General features: G+C 41.4%; 4 protein-coding genes across 9 annotated transcripts; 1 reads left to right on the forward strand and 3 right to left on the reverse strand.

Annotated features, from left to right (window-relative positions):
• The first annotated feature begins 322 nt into the window (after positions 1 to 322).
• On the forward strand, positions 323 to 7056 carry hlcs (holocarboxylase synthetase (biotin-(proprionyl-CoA-carboxylase (ATP-hydrolysing)) ligase)). Of its 4 annotated transcripts, XM_088441076.1 has the most exons (12): positions 323 to 653; positions 1321 to 1449; positions 2393 to 2555; positions 2658 to 2721; positions 2821 to 3586; positions 3914 to 4087; positions 4300 to 4580; positions 4811 to 4878; positions 5220 to 5380; positions 5718 to 5832; positions 6312 to 6525; positions 6664 to 7056. In XM_088441076.1, the coding sequence occupies exons 1-12, from the start codon at positions 414 to 416 to the stop codon at positions 6833 to 6835; spliced, it is 2547 nt and encodes an 848-aa protein (XP_088297202.1). In that variant the 5' UTR covers positions 323 to 413; the 3' UTR covers positions 6836 to 7056. The 4 variants fall into 4 exon arrangements, with proteins under 4 accessions (XP_088297202.1, XP_088297201.1, XP_088297203.1 ...); XM_088441075.1 differs by having other exon boundaries at positions 2658 to 3586; XM_088441077.1 differs by lacking the exon at positions 1321 to 1449 and having other exon boundaries at positions 2658 to 3586.
• Positions 7057 to 7320: 264 nt separating this feature from the next.
• On the reverse strand, positions 7321 to 11417 carry tiprl (TIP41, TOR signaling pathway regulator-like (S. cerevisiae)). Of its 3 annotated transcripts, XM_088440956.1 has the most exons (10): positions 11341 to 11417; positions 11010 to 11134; positions 10828 to 10880; positions 10154 to 10280; positions 9850 to 10029; positions 9637 to 9736; positions 8492 to 8623; positions 8171 to 8266; positions 8040 to 8102; positions 7321 to 7631 (listed from the first exon to the last, which is right to left on the reverse strand). In XM_088440956.1, the coding sequence occupies exons 4-10, from the start codon at positions 10255 to 10257 to the stop codon at positions 7518 to 7520; spliced, it is 789 nt and encodes a 262-aa protein (XP_088297082.1). In that variant the 5' UTR covers positions 10258 to 10280; positions 10828 to 10880; positions 11010 to 11134; positions 11341 to 11417; the 3' UTR covers positions 7321 to 7517. The 3 variants fall into 3 exon arrangements, with proteins under 3 accessions (XP_088297082.1, XP_088297081.1, XP_088297080.1); XM_088440955.1 differs by lacking the exon at positions 10828 to 10880; XM_088440954.1 differs by lacking the exons at positions 10828 to 10880; positions 11010 to 11134.
• A 322-nt stretch (positions 11418 to 11739) lies between these two features.
• On the reverse strand, positions 11740 to 17534 carry thsd1 (thrombospondin, type I, domain containing 1). The gene is made up of 8 exons (XM_088441233.1): positions 17405 to 17534; positions 16470 to 16581; positions 15239 to 15627; positions 14484 to 15144; positions 14104 to 14265; positions 13641 to 14034; positions 13068 to 13512; positions 11740 to 12851 (listed from the first exon to the last, which is right to left on the reverse strand). The coding sequence occupies exons 2-8, from the start codon at positions 16519 to 16521 to the stop codon at positions 12255 to 12257; spliced, it is 2700 nt and encodes an 899-aa protein (XP_088297359.1). The 5' UTR covers positions 16522 to 16581; positions 17405 to 17534; the 3' UTR covers positions 11740 to 12254.
• A 631-nt stretch (positions 17535 to 18165) lies between these two features.
• Positions 18166 to 22154, reverse strand: vps36 (vacuolar protein sorting 36 homolog). Its single transcript, XM_088440951.1, has 14 exons — positions 21986 to 22154; positions 21806 to 21874; positions 21667 to 21737; positions 21393 to 21507; positions 21192 to 21281; positions 20794 to 20880; positions 20580 to 20612; positions 20087 to 20164; positions 19881 to 20015; positions 19730 to 19795; positions 19564 to 19628; positions 19163 to 19247; positions 18969 to 19045; positions 18166 to 18472 (listed from the first exon to the last, which is right to left on the reverse strand). Exons 1-14 carry the CDS (start codon positions 22079 to 22081, stop codon positions 18391 to 18393), a joined length of 1149 nt encoding a protein of 382 aa, XP_088297077.1. The 5' UTR covers positions 22082 to 22154; the 3' UTR covers positions 18166 to 18390.
• Between the last annotated feature and the right edge of the window lie 81 nt (positions 22155 to 22235).

Below are 22235 nucleotides of genomic sequence, written 5' to 3' on the forward strand. Positions count from 1 at the left end.
CAGGGATTGCGACTGAGGTACTATGGTTATAAGAATGAACCTTTTGTCAGTTGGGCTTTGCTTTCGTTAATGGTCAAGTTTTGAAAACGTAACGGAGATTAAGTTTGGAGTTTTGCAATTAAAGGTAGAAAATAGTTTTAAAACGCCGCAGAGACGTCGATGCAGCGAATTTGAAATGGCAACATAAGATGTCTCCCCCAACTGCAGCAGCAATAACAATGGCAGCGTAAAACGGCTGACATCTGGCTTCAGCGAGAGGTCCTTTGCTAGTCCATTCATATTTACGCCCGTACTTGACGCGTCCGTGTTGAAAATCCGACGATTAGTAGCTTCCGTTCCGTACGAATTTGTTTCGTAGCTAAAACAAAACAAAGATGTCGCTTTGCACATAGGCGCTGTTTTTAGGTTTTAGGATGCTGATAACATTGTGTTACGTGTATTTGTGGGTGCGTTTTCACAAATTTTACTCAGGCCTGATTCGCAACAGACTCTCAACGCTGACAAGCAAAAGAAGCCTTAGCTTCGCCCGCAATTCCCTTTCATCTACAGTACTGTCATCCCAGCCCACGGCACCATTTCCAGTCCAGCACTCGGCCGAGGACAACATCTTTCTTCAGCTGGGAGACAAGTCAGTCACTGTAGCAGAACTCAAGGTATTATTATAAAGCTGTCTACAACAGTAAACATGTATAGTCATTCTTCTACATACATATTTTCGATCAGGCGATTATGCTGTAGAATTGTGGAAAGTCTGCCTTTTCCGACCTCTGACCGGGAAACATCAAGTTCTCTCGGATGCGCATTTGAACTTGAAAAGGACCCCGGCTTCGTCGAACGTCTCAAATATGACGTCAAGTCACAATGGCGACCCCCGTAGAGGCGCAGACCGCCAATGGCAAAACATACTTGAAAAACAAAAGCAAATTATCCAGAAACAAACATTTGTTTTTGAAAAATTTGAGGTCAAAGCCAAACATTTTATATATTTTTTTCTATCATCTTTTTTTTCAACCGATTCAAACTCTTCCAACTTCAAGCTGTTTTATACCAACAGAAAATTCTCTCAATTTAAAAAAAGGAAAAGGCCAAAACGGAGACTTTGTTTTTCTTCTGTAAATTGTACTATTTTTTTTTTTTTTTTTTTTTTACCAATTCAAGTGTTGGGTCAGAATGTCTGGAAAGAGCTTTCCAAATCATTGTTTATCATTCCAATCACATGTTATTTTGAATCATTTCACAAGATTATGTTTTTCTTCGTTTCTCAGTCTTCAAATTTCTCCAGAAGTTGCATCTCACGTAATGTGCTTATTGTGTCTACAGGTATGTGACGACATAATGAAATGGAAGGTCTTATCAGAGTCCATCATCCCTTTTGGTCCCCCGATGGAAAACATTTCCTTCCTCATAGAAGCCGCTGGGCACAATGGAAGCCACAAGATGCCAAACAATGTAGGCAGCATATGCTTATGTAACAGATGCAGTTCAATTTCATGCACAAAATACAATATGACATGTTAATAAACATTTTTAGATATAAACATGCAATGAAATTGAAAAAGTAGCACCTTAGACATCCAAACCATAGTTAGCATTAGCGCTACTTGTCCTTTGCTATCGCTACTTGTGCACAACAGCACCTCACAAAAAAAATGTGATAATGGCATATGATTGAACAAGACACGCAAACTGGATTGCAAAAGTAGAACTGGACTTTTTTTCAAAAGCTCGGACTGATGCAGGCCTGCTAAAACTGAAAGGCTTAGGCACTTTTTTTCAAAACAAAATGCTATGTTCAAATGAAGGTTTTTTTTTAATTTTTTTTTTTAAATTTGGAATTATTGTTGAGTGCCACAGTGCCCTGCCTTTTTCCCTCCATCATTTGAAAAAAAAAAAAATCAGCTTATCCTTGTAGCACTTGTTTACGCTCTGATTATTTCATTTCATTTACATTGATTTCTAAACAAACCAATTTAGGCTGAACAAAAATTCTTTATTTCATAGCTGCCCCCATAGTCTCAACATGTTGTAATGTTTTTTTTTCATAGAGAAAATAAAACTATTGTAAAATGTAATATTAAAAAAGGCATGTAAAAATAAATAAAGTATTTTTATCGAATGTAGTTAAGCATACTGTAGTACATTTGCTATCTTGGTTTGTCTCCATGCTGCTGGCGAACACTGTGTGTTTTGTCTCGGGGGTTGCTAAATAAATATGTGAGTGAGGTCCTCTTCAAAGTCACTTTGACAGTCAGACTGCTCATTACTGAAATAATTCATATGTTGGGCTATCATTGCAAGTCACGGTACCACTGGATATGAAAACAAATCTATTGAGTCAGTCCCAATGTACCCATTTAAGCTGCTTTGACGACATGAGCTCCAACATTTACAGGCACTGAAGTGGTCTGACCTTTGCCGACCTCTGGCTTGCAGCGCTGGCCAGCCATTCAGTGCGGTGGCTCAGGCCAGCGTTGACGAATTCAGCCAGCTAGCCGTAGCCTTCTTAGAGGATCGACTGCAACTGGATAACGGGCTCGTGCCGTCAAAGATTGTCCGTATGTATCCCTGCAGTCAACCATTGTTAGCGTGTGTAAAAGTCAACTCTAAACATTTCATGTTAAATGTATTCATATGATTTACATCTTGTCTTCACCCAGCCATCCTCCTCCATGAATCCATTCTGAACAACACGCAACAACTTTTGCCTTGTCACACGTTACGGTACCTCCAGCACCCTCGGTCCTGCGAAAGCAACCTTCTTCCTCCCCCTTGTGCCAAAAAGAACTTTAACAAAATAAAATCCGAATCACCTTGTTCCAGACAGGATCGAGATAGTGACAATGAGGGGGATGTCTCGGGGAAGCACGCGCACCCTCTCCACCTGTCGAGCTGCCATGAATGTCTGGAGCTAGAGAACAGCACCATCCTCTCCGTCAAATGTACATCAGAAGAGAATATTTCCGACATCCCTTACGATCACTCGCTATGTCCGGATAGCGAGGATGAGACTTTTCAGGACTCGGAACGTGACGCTGAAAATGACTTTTGCAAAAGCTCAGAATTTGAAAAGAACAAACTGCCGAATGTTGTGGTGTACACAAATGGCAGCAAAGAGCGCTTTCAAGCAGTTGGTAAGGTTTTGACCGAGTGCCTGAACATGGAAAAGTACATTATTTATTCTCTTCAGCCAAATCAAGTCCTGAGTGAACCCTGGATGGAAAATTCCAGACTCCTGGTGCTTGCTGAGGACCAAGCGCTGTCTCCTGAGTTTCATGCAAGATTTCTGAGCTACCTGAGCCACGGCGGAAGGGTCCTGGGGCTCGCTTCCTCCCTGTGCCCCGCGGGTATCTCTCTGGGGAGCGGAGACCCACAACCGGGACGCGCGCGGAGACTGAGCTTCAAACCGAAAGAGGGCACGCGACTTGAAGTGGACGTGTTGGCAAGTGGGAAGGTCTTTGTCAGAGATGTCCTCGGAGCGGGGAAATTTGAGCTTTGGGGGGAACTCAACGATGGCTCCGATCAGAAAGATATGGTTATCATCAGGGTACCTCACGGAGAGCGCGGGGGCGAAGCGGTCTTGTGTCAGGTGAGTTACCTTGTGCATAATTTCAGATGGTGTTTGGCGTGTTTTTTAAAATGGCTTTTTTTTCTTTTTAGAACAAACTAAGATGCTATACTGGGTGCTCTCAGTTTACAACACATTTTCCAAATTTGGATGTCTTAAATATAATATACAGCGCTGAAAAGCACTGCTCAAAGCGGATGTCATACAGAGAACAAAGTACCAGTAATAGAAAAAAAATGTTTTTGGCAATTACAGATGACATCATATCACTGTTTCTCTTGTTAGACGGCATGCTGTTGATTCTTTTTTATTTTTAGTAATTGTCTGTTGTATATTTCTTGATGGCAGATCCACCTGGAAAACGCTCCATGCTCCCAGACAAATGAAGATTTTAGTGATTTAAAGGCTAACAATGAATTGCATTATCAAGTCTTGGCAGAAATCTTGAGCTCCCTTGGGCTTAGTTGCCAACAAAATGAAATTCCAGCACCAAGTCCAGTTTACCTCCTGGCCACATCTCAGGTAAGGCTCTCAAGACTTTTTTTTTTTTTGAAGGTGCATGCTTTGGTACTTTTTCCCTCATCCTGTTTTTTTTCTCCTTTCAGATTTCATTTAAAGTTCTTATAAAATATATTTTTGAAATGGTTTCTTTTGCTGCACACTGTGTGTTTAAACTGCTGATCGTACCTGTGTTTTCTCATTCTACTGTTCCTTTTTTTTTTTTTTTTACACAGGAGGCCAAAGCAAAATTTCTTCAGTGTTTAAACTCCCGCGTAAATAGTGAAGGCTTTGTCAGGATGCCAAAGGCCTCCCTGAGGATAGCACCTAGTTCTGAGCTTCACGATGGTTCTTTTCCGAACGACGGAACTCTTTCACTCTACACTGATTGTCCTGAGTCACAGAGCTGGGATCGGTTCCGTTTGGATACGTATCGAAAAAACCTGACAACCGTTCTGCTGGGACATACCTTGCTCTATGCCGAGGTCGTATCATCTACCATGGACCTTGTTGAAGGGTAATACATTTTTTCCTAATCATGAACATGAACTAAACATGGTGAGAGGCGGGGTTTAAGCAAGATGGGCGTCTACTTTATGATTTAGAATTGTAGCCATCAAATTAACTAATTTCTCATAACAGATTACATAACCATTGTGCTAAAGATAATATCCCCCCCCCCCTCCAAACAAACGTTTGTGTTTACATTTTGTTTGTGATATCTTTTAAATATTTGTGTCCCTCTAGACTTAATCTGCATTTACCAGAAGATGTTGGTTTAATAGTCATTGCTGCTCAGCAAAGTAAGGGCAGAGGTCAGTGTTCCTGCATAGTAAGTCTGTATACATAGTGTGACGCATGACACAAGAAGGACAACGCGGTTTGTGTAAACATAAGTGTGTGTTATTTTCAGTCCAGCTTGACTTTTTTGGCAAACAACATTTAGGTAGAAGTGTAGAATTTTGTCAAAAAGTAATTCTGTATTAAATTCACTTTCAGACCAGATCAGAATCCACTTGAAAAACCGTCACTTGCATTGAATGAGTTAAAAGGTTTCTTGTGAGGCCCATTTTCCATAGCTCTAAATAGGTTTCAGTCAACTCTGAATAACATAAAACCAATATCATTGATTTGTGTCATTCATCCTCCGCTGCAGGGCGTGGAAGAAATGCCTGGCTCAGCCCTCCGGGTTGCGCCATGTTCACGCTATGTGTCCAGATAAAACTGAGTTCAAGGCTTGGACAGAGGATTTCCTTTCTCCAACACTTGGCTGCTCTTGCCGTCATCGAAGCTGTGCGTACACTTCCTGGATATGAGGTATCCGTCGGCACAGTTTTACTTTAATACTTGTGTATTATATACGGTACGAGTGCTGCCCTGAAAAATGAAAAAACAAGCACTCGGGGCGGCGCAAGCCGTATTGGTGTGTAACCTTTTCAGTAGAAAAGTGACTTTGGTAAAAGATCACAATCTTAGTAGAACACAGGCAAACACGGTGAACTTCATTTATGCACCTGATATTGCTACTATTACTACTTATACTGTAATCTTATAAAGTCACAGCATAGCTACAGTATATGGCAAATACAAACTAACATTGATTTTGAACAAAATGCATTGTTGTGATGTTTTATTATATTTGAATGTTCCCCAGGACATTGACCTGCGGGTAAAGTGGCCCAACGACATCTATTACGGCAATCTGGTGAAGCTTGGAGGTGTTCTTGTGACTTCCACTGTAATGGGTCCAACATTTCACCTGCTAATAGGTAACCTCTTCTTCTGTCGCTCTAGTCACATTTATCTTCAAGGACTTTCTTTTTACAGTCACGTGTTGCTAAAGGATTTTACAGATTTGAAAACAGCTGTGTTTCAGCTTTGCAATGCACAACAATTGTGACCCTCTTTATGGCCTTTGCGGAAATGATACATTTAGATCAGGTGGGCAAAAATCCTCCCCCCTAAAACTTCATGGATATAAAATCAAATATGAGCACTGTCGACCTTGAAGATGAAAAGATCTGCTGCGTCGCGAGCCAAATAACGTGAAGAAGGGAGGCCGAGGAAGGTTCCCGGTGTCCGCAATCGTTTGTAGTCCTCACTGAGACCTGTCACGTCCCATGTCCGCAGCATCACATTATACTGCAACAAACGCAACGTTCACGTTTCCCGCGGCATTTTTGAGGTTCTGAGACTTTAACCCCATCCACGCCAATGCTTTGTTTCTCCTGAATGCTATCATCTTCAGGCTGCGGTTTCAATGTGAGCAACAGGGATCCAACGGCGTGTATTAATGAGCTTATCCAACAATACAACGTGGAGCACAATTGCAAGCTGCAACCTCTTAGCTGTGCCCAGCTTATTGCTCGGACAGTAAGCTGCCTGGAGGCTCTCGTAGACCAATTTCAACACAGCGGTGCAGAAGCAATCTTGCCAGTCTACTACAAGAGATGGCTTCACAGGTGAGCGGACCTCGCACCTCTACATGCAAAACGGAATGACATGGTCTACATCATTAGATTGTTATAAACCGTACTTAATTGATACTATAAATAGAGGAGATGGATGTTATTCAAATGTCTTTCATGGTTTCGTTTCAGTGGAAGTTTGGTGCGTCTTTGGAGCGAGGATGGAGATGAAGCTGAGGTGCTGGGTCTAGATAGCAATGGCTTTCTTCAAGTCCACAGCATGAAACTTGGTATTGTTTCAGTGGAGCCTGATGGAAACTCTTTTGACATGCTGAAGAACCTGCTGGTTATCAAGCAACATTAGGACCAAAAGCATCTTGTTGTTGATAAGATGTATTTATTTTCCGTTACGTATTAATCAATATGTAACTATGTTTTTGCTAATCTGACACTTTTTGGTCAGGAGTGCATTTTACAGTAGTTTATTTTTTTATTACCAAATATCAATGCCGTTTGTCACAAAATGTTTTAAAATACAGTAACAGGGGCACTGTTATGTAATAAAAGCTTATATTGGAACATTAACGCAAGCTTTGTTTCGTGGCAGTACGCCTGGAGGTGCGGCTTCAGTAAACCAGACCTTTCAAAGTTTTGTCCGCAATCAGATTTATTGATTTCTAATCAGGAGAACCTGGGGACAATTAGACTCCAGGTATATATTTTCAGGGGGCTTTTGAAGGCCTTCCAGAAGGGCTGGAGTCCAGCCGCTGGACCATATGGCTTGGGATAGAGTTGTTAAGACATACACGCTGCCCTCGCAAGCTGCCCATTCACAAGCGGAAGACAATAAATGAATGAATGTTTTTATTTAAATATATCGGCCATCAAAAAGAACAATTAAATGGGAAAACAATACAAAGAACAACTTTACACACAACGGAATGACTATTAATTAGCTGAAGTGTTCATTTGATGACTATTCAGGTTTCTACATAGTTCATGGACAAAAATACACAAGAGAACATACTGGTCATTTGAGGTATTTATTAACAAGCCGCCTGCTCCTTTTCAGGAAGTTCTAACTTTTCGCAGTGTCTCAGCTTGAGGGTTAAATGCTGGGCAATCTCATTTGGATCAGTGTACAGTGAAGCAGGGACATTCTGAAACAACAAAAATCTCTTATGACTTTACCAATTCATTTCAATATTTTCTTGTCCGTCATATCCCTCAACCATTTTTTTCCCTTGAATATTTTGTTGTTGTAAATGACGAAAATCCATCGTAGCGACAGAGCTGTAATATTACCTGCACCTGCTCCCACCGCCGTGCAAAAAACAAAAAGGAGTCTAAATAAGCCACCAGAGGATTTAAAAAGCCACTAATTATTGCAAAAACCTCGATTCAAAAGGAAAGTCCCCTTGTCATCATAAATGTGCCACGTATTTTAAGTTTTAACTGGACTTCAAGAACACGGTGAGGAACATTCAGGGACTGTGGACGGACCAGACAGGCTGAAATTTGCCCAGGGATAGTGCGGATCATGCTTTGATTAGCCGCGCGAAGCTTACCTTCAATTCTGCTATGTTATTTTCCTTTGAGCAAAACTCTCGTAACATGTAATTCTGTCCAGCCTGGAAGCAAAGGAAATCACAAAATGCATGCATGCTTTTAAGGGTTACAAAAACAACATCAAACTTACCTCATGATATAGTCGCGTGTCATTTATTCTTATCAGCACACCGTCCACCCGCAGGAAAAACCGCAGCAATGCGAAGAAACTGGTGGGCATCACCCTCTGCATTGCATCGCATTAAATACACACAATTGTGATTATTAAAAAGTGTAAACCACAAGACCTCCACTACAAAGAGTGTGCATAGTGCATAAAATACACACAAATGATTGTCAAGAAAAGTTTTGCCTAACATTCCCTTTTAGGGATTAAAATAATAATACATGCAAAATTTACTCCAACAAGCAAGTTCGGTCCGAGACGGTGGAAGAATATTGAGACACTAACAATTTTGACACTTATCATTGAGACCCCATGGTCGTGCAGCTCATCCTCAAACAGGAGGACCTCATCGAAGAACACAATCTGTTCACGAGCCTTCAGCTTCTCCAAGTTGATTCGTTCAGTTGTCTCTGTCACCTTAAAAACAGAAAGAAAGAAACACAAACAGCTACTCCTATCAAATCCTATGACTGACCAAAATAAATACCCCAATTCCCCAAATACAAGGCCAAAAGTTGGGGCATCCTACGAACTTTTTTTTTTTAATCGACACCATTCGAAGAAGATTGACCTGTCAGCCACATAAGTCGAGTTTTGACACACAGATGTGCGCTTTTATATCGGCCGTATTCTTCTTCGATTATTTACCGTATCGGCACGAGCTAAGGGGCGGATGTCAGTTGGCTGTTAGCAGCAAGTGCCTGTTGCAGCTAACAGCATCTTGTGTTAGATGGGCCGTTACGGCATTAGACTGACCCAAAGTCCGAGTCCATCCTTGTTCACACACAGGAATATTACGAAAACGGAGAGGATCGTGTAAAAGTTTTGATGGCTCCAGCTGATTCAATTAACGGTGGCAAGGTAAGCAACCGAGTGCTTCGGGTAGAGAACGCGGAAAGGTTTGAATCGTTTGTTAATTGCGGTCCTCTGGCATATACACACAATCATAACCTTGCGGGTGGTGCACAATTTCGGGTATTTATGGTAAAATTAACTCAAGCCGCGTCGCAAGGACAAGAAAAAACAAATGCTTCGAGCGCATTCAATCACACTGGTGAGGCGTTCACCGATCGCTCACAATGTGGAAAATCTGAAACACTTCATGAGCAACAAATACGTACGAGGGTATCAAATTCCAAATGCGTACAAAAAATAACTGAGCATGAAATATTATGTTTGTAGTATATTCGATTCGATAAGGGTTGAAAAGATTTTTCAAATCAGTGTACAGTATGATGTTTTTTTTATGAGCAAAATCTTTATCAACAATGCAGTAATGTTGAATAGGTTTACAACGTATGCTGCCACGATATCGTTTGCTTGTATTGTTTAATGGTATTTCAGAATCGCTTATCACTTTCTGAGAAAAAAGGGTTTTCTAAATTCTGAGGTGTTTGTTTGTTTTCAGTCCACATTAAGTTTTAACCAACCTTGATTTGCACGCTCTCTCCTATTAGGGTGCCTTGATAATTGGTTGTAAATGTCCAGTCGTATGGTTTTACCACTTCTTGAGTATGTTCAGAACCAGCTCTGGGAGAGAGGAAAAAAGCTGAGACTTGGGTGAAGCTTCCGGTGGTTTAAATATTACAAACGCATATTCACAGTTCTTGACCATTTAAAGTCTAATGCTGGGATGATCTTGCCTGCTCTCCTGCCATTGTTGAGCACACGCCACTTGGACGGTGTCATCCGAGTTGTTCATACTCTTCAGAGCATCAATAGCATTGAATTCAATTCCAAAGCCATCAGTGTGTTGGATGCGCAGCATGTTGTCCCCAAACAACATTTCCGGGAGGGCAGGCATGTTCAACTCTTCTGCTAATCTGCAAAGGAAAAGGAAAGACATTCCAACTGAAAATGGAGGAATACAACTAAAAAATTGCAGTGAAGTGGCATTCACTGCAGGGGATACAATCCAGTCGCAGGCGAAAAAGAATGACATCTCACCTTTCAATGTCTTTGGATTTCATTATATGGTTTTTGGCTGTTGTCACCTTCCAGGGGCCAAAGGCAAAGTCATTTTTGCTGCTCTTAAAACCATGTGAAATCATTATTGATCGAAGGCCAGCATCCGCTGAAAAAAAATAAAAACAAAAAATAGTAGTTTGAGTTTCACATGAACTGGCTAACATTGACTAAGATGAGACTAGAAGCAAACATGTCACTGGTTTTTGGAAGTGATTATGCAATCCATGAATTAAATCTCAGCACCTCTTATTAGGACTATTAGAATAATTATGCACTTTTCTAAAATTGTATTCAAACCAAACCAGTAGTAGCTATAAGAGTTGTTGAGATTGGTCTCTGTCTCAATCATCAGATTTGAACAGGACTAGGTTTGCCCTAGAACTGGTCTAGTTACAGGATAACAACGTTTGAATTTTAAGATTTTGGGTGTAGTGGTCAAACTTGCAAAATTTAGTTTTACTTTCAAATGCAACATCAGGACTTCATGAAAGTACTGATGCTGGTTAGCTCAGGTGCCAGTTTGTTTACGGCATCACATAACTTGACATTGATGTTTTATTTTTTTTCTTTTATGAATTCAGATGTAATGGTTGAAATTGCAAAAGTCCGAAGTTTAAACACCATATGTGAATGGACCTTGTTTTGCTTGATACCTGGAGTGCTACATTCTTTCACAGACGTGGAAACCGGAAGCGGAAGTGGATGGCTGAGAGACAACAATATGAGCATTTTTAATGATTTATTTTATCTTTTTTATTTTTCCAACAGGCATTGCTGTATGTTAGGCCGCTTTAAATTCGAAAGGGGTGAACGGCGCTTGTTTGTGGCGTGTTACCGTTAATGCTCAGTATTAACAATCGCTGTGGTGGCTGACTTGACTTGGATTTTCCTTGTGGAGGTTGTAGTAAAACTGCGTGGCAATGCGATCAGTCTGCACTCAACAACGTTAAGTCTATCCACCTGCAGTACAATCATAGATCGGAAAAGTACTTTAGTCATCTGGACTTTCTTTCTTAGAAATATTGCTCATGCTAGCGGTTTGCTTTTTCATTAACAAAGTCATTAGCGTCAGCGAGATCACACGGTATTCAAATACTTGCTATGCTAATGCTAAAATAGTAACATAGAACTGCGGGGAAACATGGACATTATTTCGCAAGGCATACCTTATAACGTGACGGCAACAACAATGTTGTTATCCCTTCTCATTCACGTTGTTTCGCTGTTCTTCTTTTGATCGGTGCTATTCGTTTGGAAAACGCTACTGCCATCTACCGGACTGGAGAGTGGATCATATTTACATGGCCGGATATTTATACAGAATGACTTTGGTTTTATGAATAATTAAGAGCAAACTGAATGAACCCCCATGGGAAAAACTCGTTATTATGGCGTATTTCTGGAAATGCGATGAAATAGGTAGTTTTTATGCATCAGATTATAGTTTGTAAATACTGTATTTCAATTCATTCACAGCAGTCACATTTCTAAATGACTCTGTTGAACAATGTTTAATTTTCTTAAATACGGTAACAAAACCTTTGAAAACATTGGTTGACAGACAAAGAGGAACATCATCAAAACAGTTTACACGATTGGTATGATTAAATGCTACAAAAAACGTTTTTTTTTCTTCCCAAAAAGCATGCTGTCTCCACTTCATGTTCAAACTGAAAAATTGTACAGTAAAATGCTTCCACTTCAATTGCTTATGAAACAATTGTCTTTGTAAGCAGGAAGACATAAGCACCAAAGCACATTTTTCTCAAATGATACTTCTCAACACACTTCAACATTGTTCTTTTTTTGACGCAAAGATGCCACAAGATGATGCCAAAATATTATTTTGAGTTAGTTACTCAGGAAACAACAGACAATAAATTGGGGGGGACATGAATAGGTGAATTTGTGAATGCTTAGCCATGAATATGCAGAATATGCATACTGTTGAAACTCTTGAAAAAAAATATACAACGCACCCGATAAAATGTGAATTTTGAATATTCCAGTTAAATTCTTCTGATAAAAGATAGTCACAGTTCCAGTAAAAAAAAAAAAAAAAAAAAATGCTCTTTCTGATCTAATTCTCATGTAATGGAAGTTCCAGCATCTGTTGCTCCGCCTGACTCAGAGTGTAAGCAGAGCTTTCAGTGCCAATGTAGTATCCAGAACCAGGACGGGGGCGGCCATGTTCTTTTACTTTTTTGGATGGCGACACGCTGAAGGTAGAGCTGCGCTGACGTCCTTTCACACTGGAGCAGGACTGAGCCTCCTTTAATTTTCGGGCCAGCATGTTCCTCTGGATAGGCGATGGACCGCGGCGGTTCCAGTTCTGCTCGGCTCGTTCCACACTCAGGTTTGCACCGTGCTGGCAATCAAGACTTACGGCCGGTCCGCCGATCCCCGAGATTCCTTCAAGTGCTCTGCTTCCCGCCTCATCACTTATCCGTCTCTCCCCAACGCCACAGTGGTCCACATGTTCTGGTGTAGTGCTGCTTCCTGTATGTTTCATTTGATTACTATGAGAAGGAATGGAATTCTGCACTGAGGGATTCCTTTGGGCTCGAGAGTGGGTCCACTTTGGGGTGTCGTGCTCTGGAATGGGATAGGAGCTAAATGATCTTTCTCTTCTTTCTTTGGTCCATGAGTTTCCTTCGGGAAGGGTCCGAGATCCCACCTGAACAGGAAAAAATAGTGTTTGACAACCATCACTGAATAGTAAATAGTAATTAATTTCCACCCCAAAACAGCATTTTGTCTAAATGAGGCTCCTCAACTCACTTCAACTTAGTTCTTTGGCAGCAAGATGGCATAAAATTAAATAATCAATTTAAGACTGTTCATGTGATCTTGATCAGGACAAAAATGACAAGACTAAATTTGTGGCGTTTACCTGAGTCATGCTTCTGTCTCGGTAGTGGCCTGCGGATGAAAGCTGAGGTTTTGTCTCCGTAAAACTGGAGGTCCTCCGGAAGTTTGGATTCTTGCTGTATGTGTTTCTCGTCGGTCTCTCTGCGAGACTCCTCTCTACCATCTCCACCCAATCGGCAGTACGGTCCCGCCACTTGGAGCTGCCCCCACTCACGTGACCGGCTACTTGGGGACCCAAGACCAGGTTTGCTCTGGGACTCAGTCGGTCCGGCGCGATCCTGCAAGGTTGTGACGGTGATTCAGAAAAGGAGGACGCAACGGGTGATGGAATGTGGAGATGGGTTGGTGACGCTAGGGACTCCACTGCAGTATCGTGAACCGGGCTTGAGGAGACATGGTAGATCTGAGTGGCCTCCTTCAATCCCTTCTTCTTCATTTCTTTTAACTGCTGCTGAGCTAAGCGATACCTAGGGCAGATGTTACACGTTGACACGGAAATCACGGCTTCTTAGTTTAAGTTCTAAAAAAAAAGCGTCTCATTTTAAAGGCTCTCATTTTGACCTGCTGTGGGTTATTTCAAGATTCAAACACATACCCAAAAATGGGAGGCAGGACCTTCTGACCACTGGGAGACAGCCTTTCCGGATCTTCTGAGATAGGCATCACCGTTGTCTGAGGAACAGGCGACATGCCCGGCGAAGGCCCGTGGATCCGGGTCGAACCAACGCCTGCCAGGCTCGGCCTCGGAAGGCTGTTGCCGCAAATGGACGCCTCGTCCGAGAGTTTGCGCCCTCCTGGGGAATGGGTGGAGCCTCCGCGGACGGAGCTGCACCGCGGGCTGCGGCAGAGCTTCCTCCACACGGTAATCACAACAGTGGCCAGGATGACAGCCAGGCAGAGGGAGATGCCGGCAATCACCGCCATGTTGCCGCCGAGGGGGCCGACTCCAGCCAACAAGGGAGGAAGAGATGGAGAAGGACCTGGAAATGCTGCAAACGACAGGACTTACTCACTTACGTTTGGCGGTATTTTTAGCTTATCAGCGGTGACTGACTGACCTGCACAGTCTTCCAGGGAGCAGAGGGACTGTTCCCTCACCATTCCAGTGCACTGCTTTCCTTCTACACCAGAAGGCAGCAAACACTCCCGCACGCGTTCCCTCACGCCCTCTCCGCAGCTCACACTGCACACACTCCACGGTTTCCAGGGCCCCCAAGATTCTTGACAAAAAAAAAAAAATACTTTGTGAAATATTTATATAGGATTTAAAATAACAAAAGTAAAAAATCAAATAGTGATGTTTTTGTTGTTGTTATACATAGAGTTATTCGGTATTTGTATTAGTTGTCTATTTGTTGTCTATAATTGTTGCACTTCTATATAAAACATCATGTAGTCATTTTCTACTACAACTGAACGTGGAGTCTCCATTGCTCACCTTGGCTCCGGTGCACCACGAGGCAGGTCTGAGCCGGACTAGGCGAGCGGCTGTAGTTGAACACGAATCGGAAGCAGTACTTACTCCTTCCCGGGTAAAAAACAGAGCAGTTGAACTCCGTTTCGTTCTCTCCTTGAGTGAGCCAGTTAAAAGCTAACGGAGGCGAGGAGGGCTCCTCTTGCCCGAAGCCCATCGCCGCTGTCCCTCCTGCCCCCATCCCAGAGGAGACGGCGGCCCCTCTTCCCACAACGCCGTCCTTATACAACAGGACTTTCCCATCGATGTGAGCGCAAGGTGGAGTTACAAGCTTCACGGTCACAGTCCCGTCACACCCACTCTTATAGTTATTGGCATTCTCCACTTGCAGCTTATAGGAGAAGATGTTGGATAGATAGAGAGGACCGGAGCTTTTCACCTCTTGCGCGGAATGGGCCGAACGGATTGACACTTGAATGAAGTCTCTCTCCGTGAAAGGGAAGGCACAGGGAAGCTTGATCATCTGGGAACGCAGAGGTCGGATGGGATGTTGCGTGCGGGCCTGCACCTTGTTGATGCCTTTTCGTCCAATCTGATTGTACTCCATGTAGCTAACTTCTAGGAGCAGAGCAGGATCCAGGAGGCTGGAGCACGGCCGGAAGTTTTCATTGGTGGATATTCCAAGCTGGAGAAAGGAGGAGCATAGGAATTATCTATAGCAGATTTGTATTCATGAATCCTGGCATTGAAAAACCACTTGAGCTATAGTTAACACTTGCCTGAAAAGCTCCTGAGTGGTTTCCAACTCTCTCCACCACAATGTGAAATGTGGGCCATTGCACCCGCAGTTCTGAGCTCCACCACCAAGCGGTACTCTCGGAACGCCCCGTCCAATTTGTGTGCAGCTCCTCCGTAATGCTGGTTTGCCTCAACAGGAAGCGGAAAGTCCCAGCGTACAGGAAACAGGAGCAGCTGAGCTCCACCCTACCGGCAGACTGGTTGTTAGGCAGAGTCCTGGTCAGAAGGGTGGCGTTAGTGTCCATGTCTATCAGGGAGAGGCTAAGGTGACGGATGAGGCTGCTGTTGCTTTTCGTGCTGAAGTCCACAAACACGCTGGCGTTGCTAAGGGCGAGGTGGAAGGAGGGCCAGATGTTGAGCCCCGCCAGAGCTTGATCAAGGAGCACAGAAATGACAAGATCACGAGGAGGGCAAAATGTAGTATAGTTGTATTATTGCAGTAGTCCTCAACATTTTTTAAATGACCGCGTTCCAATTAATTTGCTCTTGATTTGAAAAGAAACCTCTACAGTCCCTGTCACGGTATTAAAAAGCATTGCATTAGATTTCCATTAGATTTACATGCATTAGTTTTACATGCAGAAACCCTGTTAAAAATTAAAATACCCTAAAGCACCCTCAAATACCCCCCACATTTGAGAACCATTGCACCATAGCATAGTGCTGTACAGTATGATGCTTTTGCATGACGATGATTTCATTGTAGTTAGGGCCCAAACTTTTGAGAGGAAAAAAAAAAGGGTTTATTTTGTGATTAATTCTATTATTATATTACAGTATTGATTTTGGTTCTGTGTTTGAACTCCGGCCTCCAATAAAAGCTGGATGTCACGACACAGTAATATTGTGTTAACCGCTATTGTACTCCACTGGTTGCAGTTTAAAATAAATAAATGAATAAATAAACTTTAAGCCAGTTATAAGACAAGCACAGATATGCATTTTCCATGTTTAGTAGACACACATGACAGTAACTTAGTATGTACCATACTGCACTAATCACACTATGATGTACTCCAGTGGGAGGAATTCAAACAAGTTTTGCAGAGATAAAGATTTAAAAAAATTGAAAAATAAAATAAATGAATGCAAACAACATGTTATAAACTATTAAATGCTAATGTATTCAAAATGTAAATTTAAACTACTTTAATACATAAAAATCTTTCACGCACAAGTTGTGGAAACATGTATACCTGTAGTGTTACCTACCATATCCCATGAGCCCCAGCAAGAAAGAGAGCAGCGAGAAAGCTTGTGGCATCCCGATGTGTTACTTTTCACCCTACACCTCATGGCCGCCGCGTTCTACCATTCCTGAGTTCTAAAATAATAATAAAAAAAAAGCAAGCAAATACTCTATGATGACATACGATGACAAAACGTGCAGCAGAAAATTGCTCGTTCATGAGTAGGGAACAGGAAGGAAGCAAGCATTGCAGTAGAGTTTTCCCCTTCCTTGATGAGAATAGAATTAAGAAAAAAAATGAATTACATTGATTCGTCAGGAGTTATGTTGGACTTCTTAGTGGTCTATTACCATAAGGCAATTGTGACAGGCCCTTTATTTGCAGCAAAAATATGATGGATGGATGGATGGATGGATGAGGTTTAATTGAATATGTACAGTAAGTACAATATTGGTACACTACAAGTAAATTGTAATAAATTTCAGTGGTTAGGATTGAACATACCAGAAAGTATTTTAAACTTGTGTCAAATTAAAAGCAAATGTTGCTTTTTGTAATTGTAAACTGTCCCAATATTTTTGTACATATCTGCGGTTCCCTATTGTCTTTTTTATTTGTTTTTAAACAAAACCGTATGCCAGTTTCTTTACAAACAACATCAATCAAAATTAACAAATAAATAAGGACGTTTGTAATGTTTGCAACTGTATACTATTCATATTTTTCATGAATCTTGCACAAAACAACTCAACGCAACTTCGGTAACAGAGTAACTTGAATAAAGTCCGAAGCTGGTCACAACGAGACCTAACAATTCCAACCTAACGTTTTTTTTGTTTGTTTGTTTAATAACAGTAGCGCGTTCATCTTCATTTGAACGCACTTTCTATATGTGCCTGCGACGACCAACCAGATAAACCCAAAATAACAAAACGAATAGGAAGTTTCTTTACTCACGCGTCCATACTCATTTGGAGAACATTAGTCCGCTTTCCTCGGTGTTTTCTCTCCAATTCGTGTAGGAAAGATGACAACACTGCGCATTTCTTTATGTGTGGAGAAGTCCGCGGTTGTCCTGTGCTGCTGCTGTGTGAGTGGAAGGCAAACAGCTCACGTGCCCACTATTGTTTTACTTTTTTAAGGCTTTCTTTTTAATGCTCCTTTCTTAATGTATCACGTAACATATCGACTTCCGAAAATAATGGCGTCAATTGTATTTGACTTATTTGAGTTAGGCTATAACCCATTTTTAGTCCTTAAACTCTTATCCTACATTAAGCAAAATAAATACTAGATAAACCACTGTATTACTGTACTGTAAAAAAGTTAGTCTCACACACCTCAACTTTTTTATATCATTGCTATAGTTGTAATATGATATTCACCCAAGTGCACAATAATATGAGAAGTTGTCTTTGAGAATAGTGTACAATAATTTAGTCATAATACATACTGATAGACTATTTTACAGAAAGAAAAGTGTAATTTTATTGCACAGTGGCCTATACGGTACATAGTTTTTGCATAAATGTCTTCATCCTCGACACACACACAATTGCCCGCCACCAACAAATAGGGGCAAGAGGGGGTGGTACATCCTGGATAGAATATAGCACATCATGAAATCACCAGCGCTGATGGCTATTTGCAATTTCAGGTTACCCACATTTCAGCACAGGATTGTATTGAAAAAAAAAAAAAAGTCAGTAAATACACAATTCCTAAACATGGCTTTTATTTACAACATGATATACAAACTCATTCAACACACATTCTTTTCTGGCCATCTCTTCCTATTCTTTAGCAATCTCACATGTGTGTATCTGTACTGCACTCTGGTTTGACAAAAAAAACAGGTAAACACAACGGCAGTTCTGGTATGATATGAATCTGTGTGAAAGTTCTGATACGCGTCTATTTATTCCAGGATAGTAGCTAAAACTTCAGAAGAGGTTTGGGTAGAACCTTAAACCTTCAACGGAGTCATCTCTACAAAGGTGACCCATCTTCTCAGCCAGAAGCAAACTGCAATATAGAGGACAACTCATTTATTAAACAAACAAACAATGAAAATGGAATTTGCCATTGATAATAACAAAAATACTGCGTTTGCTAGGTTGTTTGCTTGGGAACAATGTATTATCAGCTAGCTAACATTAGCAGCCCATTCCAGTTCCTGGTCCATATACTAGTTAGAGTCTATGTTGTCTTTTCAGTACATGTTTTTCTTTATGTAAAACCACCAATTTGGGAAGGTCTTTCTTTTTGGAATAAGCACCACATACAGTAGGATATAGAAAACAAAGATGCTCTCTGAACTTGTTTTTTGTTCTCACATAAAGGGGAATAGCAATTAGTGTTCCCGGAATATGAATTAGGCAGGAAGATTGTCCCGTTTTGACGCACTTGCCATTGACTGAAAATGACATCATACTGTACGTGCTCAGGGGTCAGCTTGTGACGGTCACATGAGCAATATAACAGGTGAGCTGTTGCTACCTGAGTCTTTTCAGACACTTACCGCTCCTTAGAGAGAAGTACAGAGAGACCCAACAGTTTAGCGAACTCCTCTGCTGTTAAAGACCCTTTCTCTGTTACCTGAGACAAGAAAGTGGGGCATAGTTGCGAAAGAGAATGAGACGCTGATGAAAAATGTCTCCATTCCCAACATGTTCTGCAAAATCCAGGAGGAGTGTTTGGAACAGCGGAGCTCACATTGTCCAGCGCTGATGCGATCATTTCCTCTTCGCTGTGAGACTGCAGCTGGACCACCATCACGCCACTATCAAATACACGCAGCCTGCACAAGGCAAGTGTAGGATCTTACAGTGAATCTTATTTCATACTAATTTTATTTGTATTTTTTTGTTTTGTCATTTAAGTGAATGGCTAGTATAAACTGTAGGACTATTGAGTCTTGGGTTTAAAATCCCAGCAACTGACAGGACGTGGTCAACATTTTCAAAAACAGGAAGCCTGACAGGAAAAGCTTGGCTGGTCCTTCCGTGTAGGTCAACTCGAGGCAAGGCAAGGCTCAATGAGCTACTGGCCAGGCAGGATGAATTTTGCTGTTCACACGTTTTGATAAAAGAGTACATATATAAAGCAGAACTCACCTCAGTGGAAGCTTCATGGACTCGAACATCTTGCACGCATTTAATAAATCTTCCGGGGATAAAAGCTGTCAGGGGGAGGATAAAATGATCCGTTTAATCGTGGCAAGAAAAATACATCGAGCTTTGGGTGTCTTTTATTTATTTGTTTTGTTTATGATAGCATTACCTCCATGCCCCGAGCCCGGTTGACCAGACAGTACACCTCGGACAGCGCCATCATGCCTCCCCGTTCCTGAGGAGGTGGCAAATGGCGGAAAGCCTTGCGTGATAAACAGACCGGCCTTAAGATGGCGGCCGACGCGGTATCTAATGCTTACCTCCAGAGGTGCCTGGAGCATATCTCCCAGTTGTTTAGCCAGCTGCATGTGGTAATGTGTGCCTGAGCCATGTGTTTCCCTAGTGACGGGGTTAGCGATCCCCATGCTTAGTAGGTAGGACTTAAAGCGGATGGTCTTTATAGAAGAAATAACATGTTATCGCGTGCCACGTGAAAGCATCCGATGTGATTAGCTTTAGTTATCACCTCGTCTTCTGTTATGTCCCCTTGTTTGTCTTTTATCTTGTTGGCTATAGATTTGGACAGCTCTACCATCTCTTTGGCCTATTTGACAAAGAGGAGACACACACACTATCAGCTAACACCAACTAATAAACTAAAACAAATTATTTATATCAGTGGTTCTCAAATTGGGGTACATGAAGGGACTTCAAGGGGTATGTGAAATTTAAAGGGGGCTTCTGCAGGTACCAGGAAATCTGAGGTGTTTACTTCCGTAACAGGCTTTCTTTTCAAACTGGGAGCAAATTAATTGGATCACAAAGCAACATGTTGCTAAATTGTGTTCTAGTGACTTCGCCAAACTTTGTAGGTTATTTTTTCAAGTTTTACATGGATGCGAATGGTCATTAGTGATACAATTTGCTCCAGAGGGAATACGTTATTAAGATAAAGATCGAGAACCACTAATTTATCATCAAAAAGGGCTGGTAAGAGTAATGAATGTAGTGTTCTATACCTTTACCATCAGCTTACTGAGATCCTCAAACGCCTACAACAGGAAGCAAACAAATTCTTGATAAGTGCAAAATTACCACAGTTTAATCCCCTGTTTATGTTCATGCGCATATATATATATATATATATATATATATATATATATATATATATATATATTTACTTTGGCCACAACATTGTACTTTAACATTGTCATCCAACTTATTTTACAACACCTCTGAGATGTTTTTGTCCGTTTCTTTCCTCCTCTCTTCGATCTTACGCTCAATCCCAACAATCCCCACTGCGCGTGTCCTTCCTGCCTGCAAGACCACAATGGAAAGGAAAGAGAAAACAATTGCGGCGAGGAAATCGTGTGTAGCTATATTTTGCGGCAATAAACCAAAATGAGTGAAAAAGGCAGTGATCAGTGATGGCCAAATTTAATTTTTGTTTTTCTTCAAGTAAGCACATGACTGGCTCCACATAGCAAGTCAAGCATATGAAATGGAAGCTATACTGCCCTCCTGTGGGACATATTTTAATTGGGGAGTTGAGTAATCACGTTATAAATTGCCCTCTCAATCAAAAGTCCATGGCAGGGGAAAAAAAAAACGAGAGGGTGTGTTCAAACCTGTGAGCCAAGTCCTGTTGGCATGGTTTGTGAAGCTGGTATGTTCTGCCATCTCTTCTGAGTCATCTCCTCATTTAGCCTCCTGAAAAACTAAACATGAAAAAGCAATCTGACCTTTTAGGAGTGTGTACACCAATAGTGAGCAACATCAAACTGTTTTCATCCATGACTTGGAAGCAAGGCTAGGTGACTCGCAACTACCTCAATCTGTCCATGTTCTTTAAAGGAGAGCTTGATGTAGGAAAATTTGCTGTGTTGGTAGGGACCTTGCTCCTTGTTGGCAGGTGCTGGATGCAGGTGAATGACAATTTTTGCACTGCAACAAATGTGAACAGGTTTTTACACAATAATAAATGACACCAAAACATAATGCTAACAGATTTGAATAAAATAAGCATATCAAATGAAACTGTGATACAACAAAGTCACTTCCATTTCAAAATAAAATACGTGTACTACAGTGTACGTTACTCACCTTTTCCCGATTCCTGCAGCCTGCTCCTCAAAATATATGATTTGTGACAAAGGCATGGAAATGCAACAGTCCTGTGAAAAATAATTTCCATTACATTATTTCCAAACAAAACCATTAGAGACGTTCTCTGTGCCCTTACGTGATTTTTATTGTCCCTCCAAATCAAGCGATGAGTGCTCAGCAACACAATTCCGACATCTAGTTTAGCCTGTACCAAGAACAAATTTCATGAGAATACGACAAACTTTACAGCTAAATTCGTCTACAACTTTGTTTATCTGTTGGATTGAACGTTGCACGCGAAGAAGCGCAACTATACCTTGTCGTCTCCATCATACAATCTAACGCCTCGTTGTTGAATTACTAAAGTCTCGTTTATTTCCAAAAGACCGGTTGACCACGAAAAGCGATCCATTTTTGGTATGCTGTGAAAAAGGGTTTACGACTAAAAATCACTTGAGCGTCTCATGTTATGTTTACTTCCTTTATACGCTGTTTTAAAGGGCCCTGGTGCTGCCTGTCAAATAGACTTAATTTATTGAATTAAATGTGTTGATAACATCTTTATT

This window comes from Hippichthys cyanospilos, chromosome 18 (assembly GCF_059441005.1).
Source record: "Hippichthys cyanospilos isolate Australia breed blue-spotted pipefish chromosome 18, RoL_Hcya_1.0, whole genome shotgun sequence".
Taxonomy (NCBI): Eukaryota; Metazoa; Chordata; class Actinopteri; order Syngnathiformes; family Syngnathidae; genus Hippichthys; species Hippichthys cyanospilos.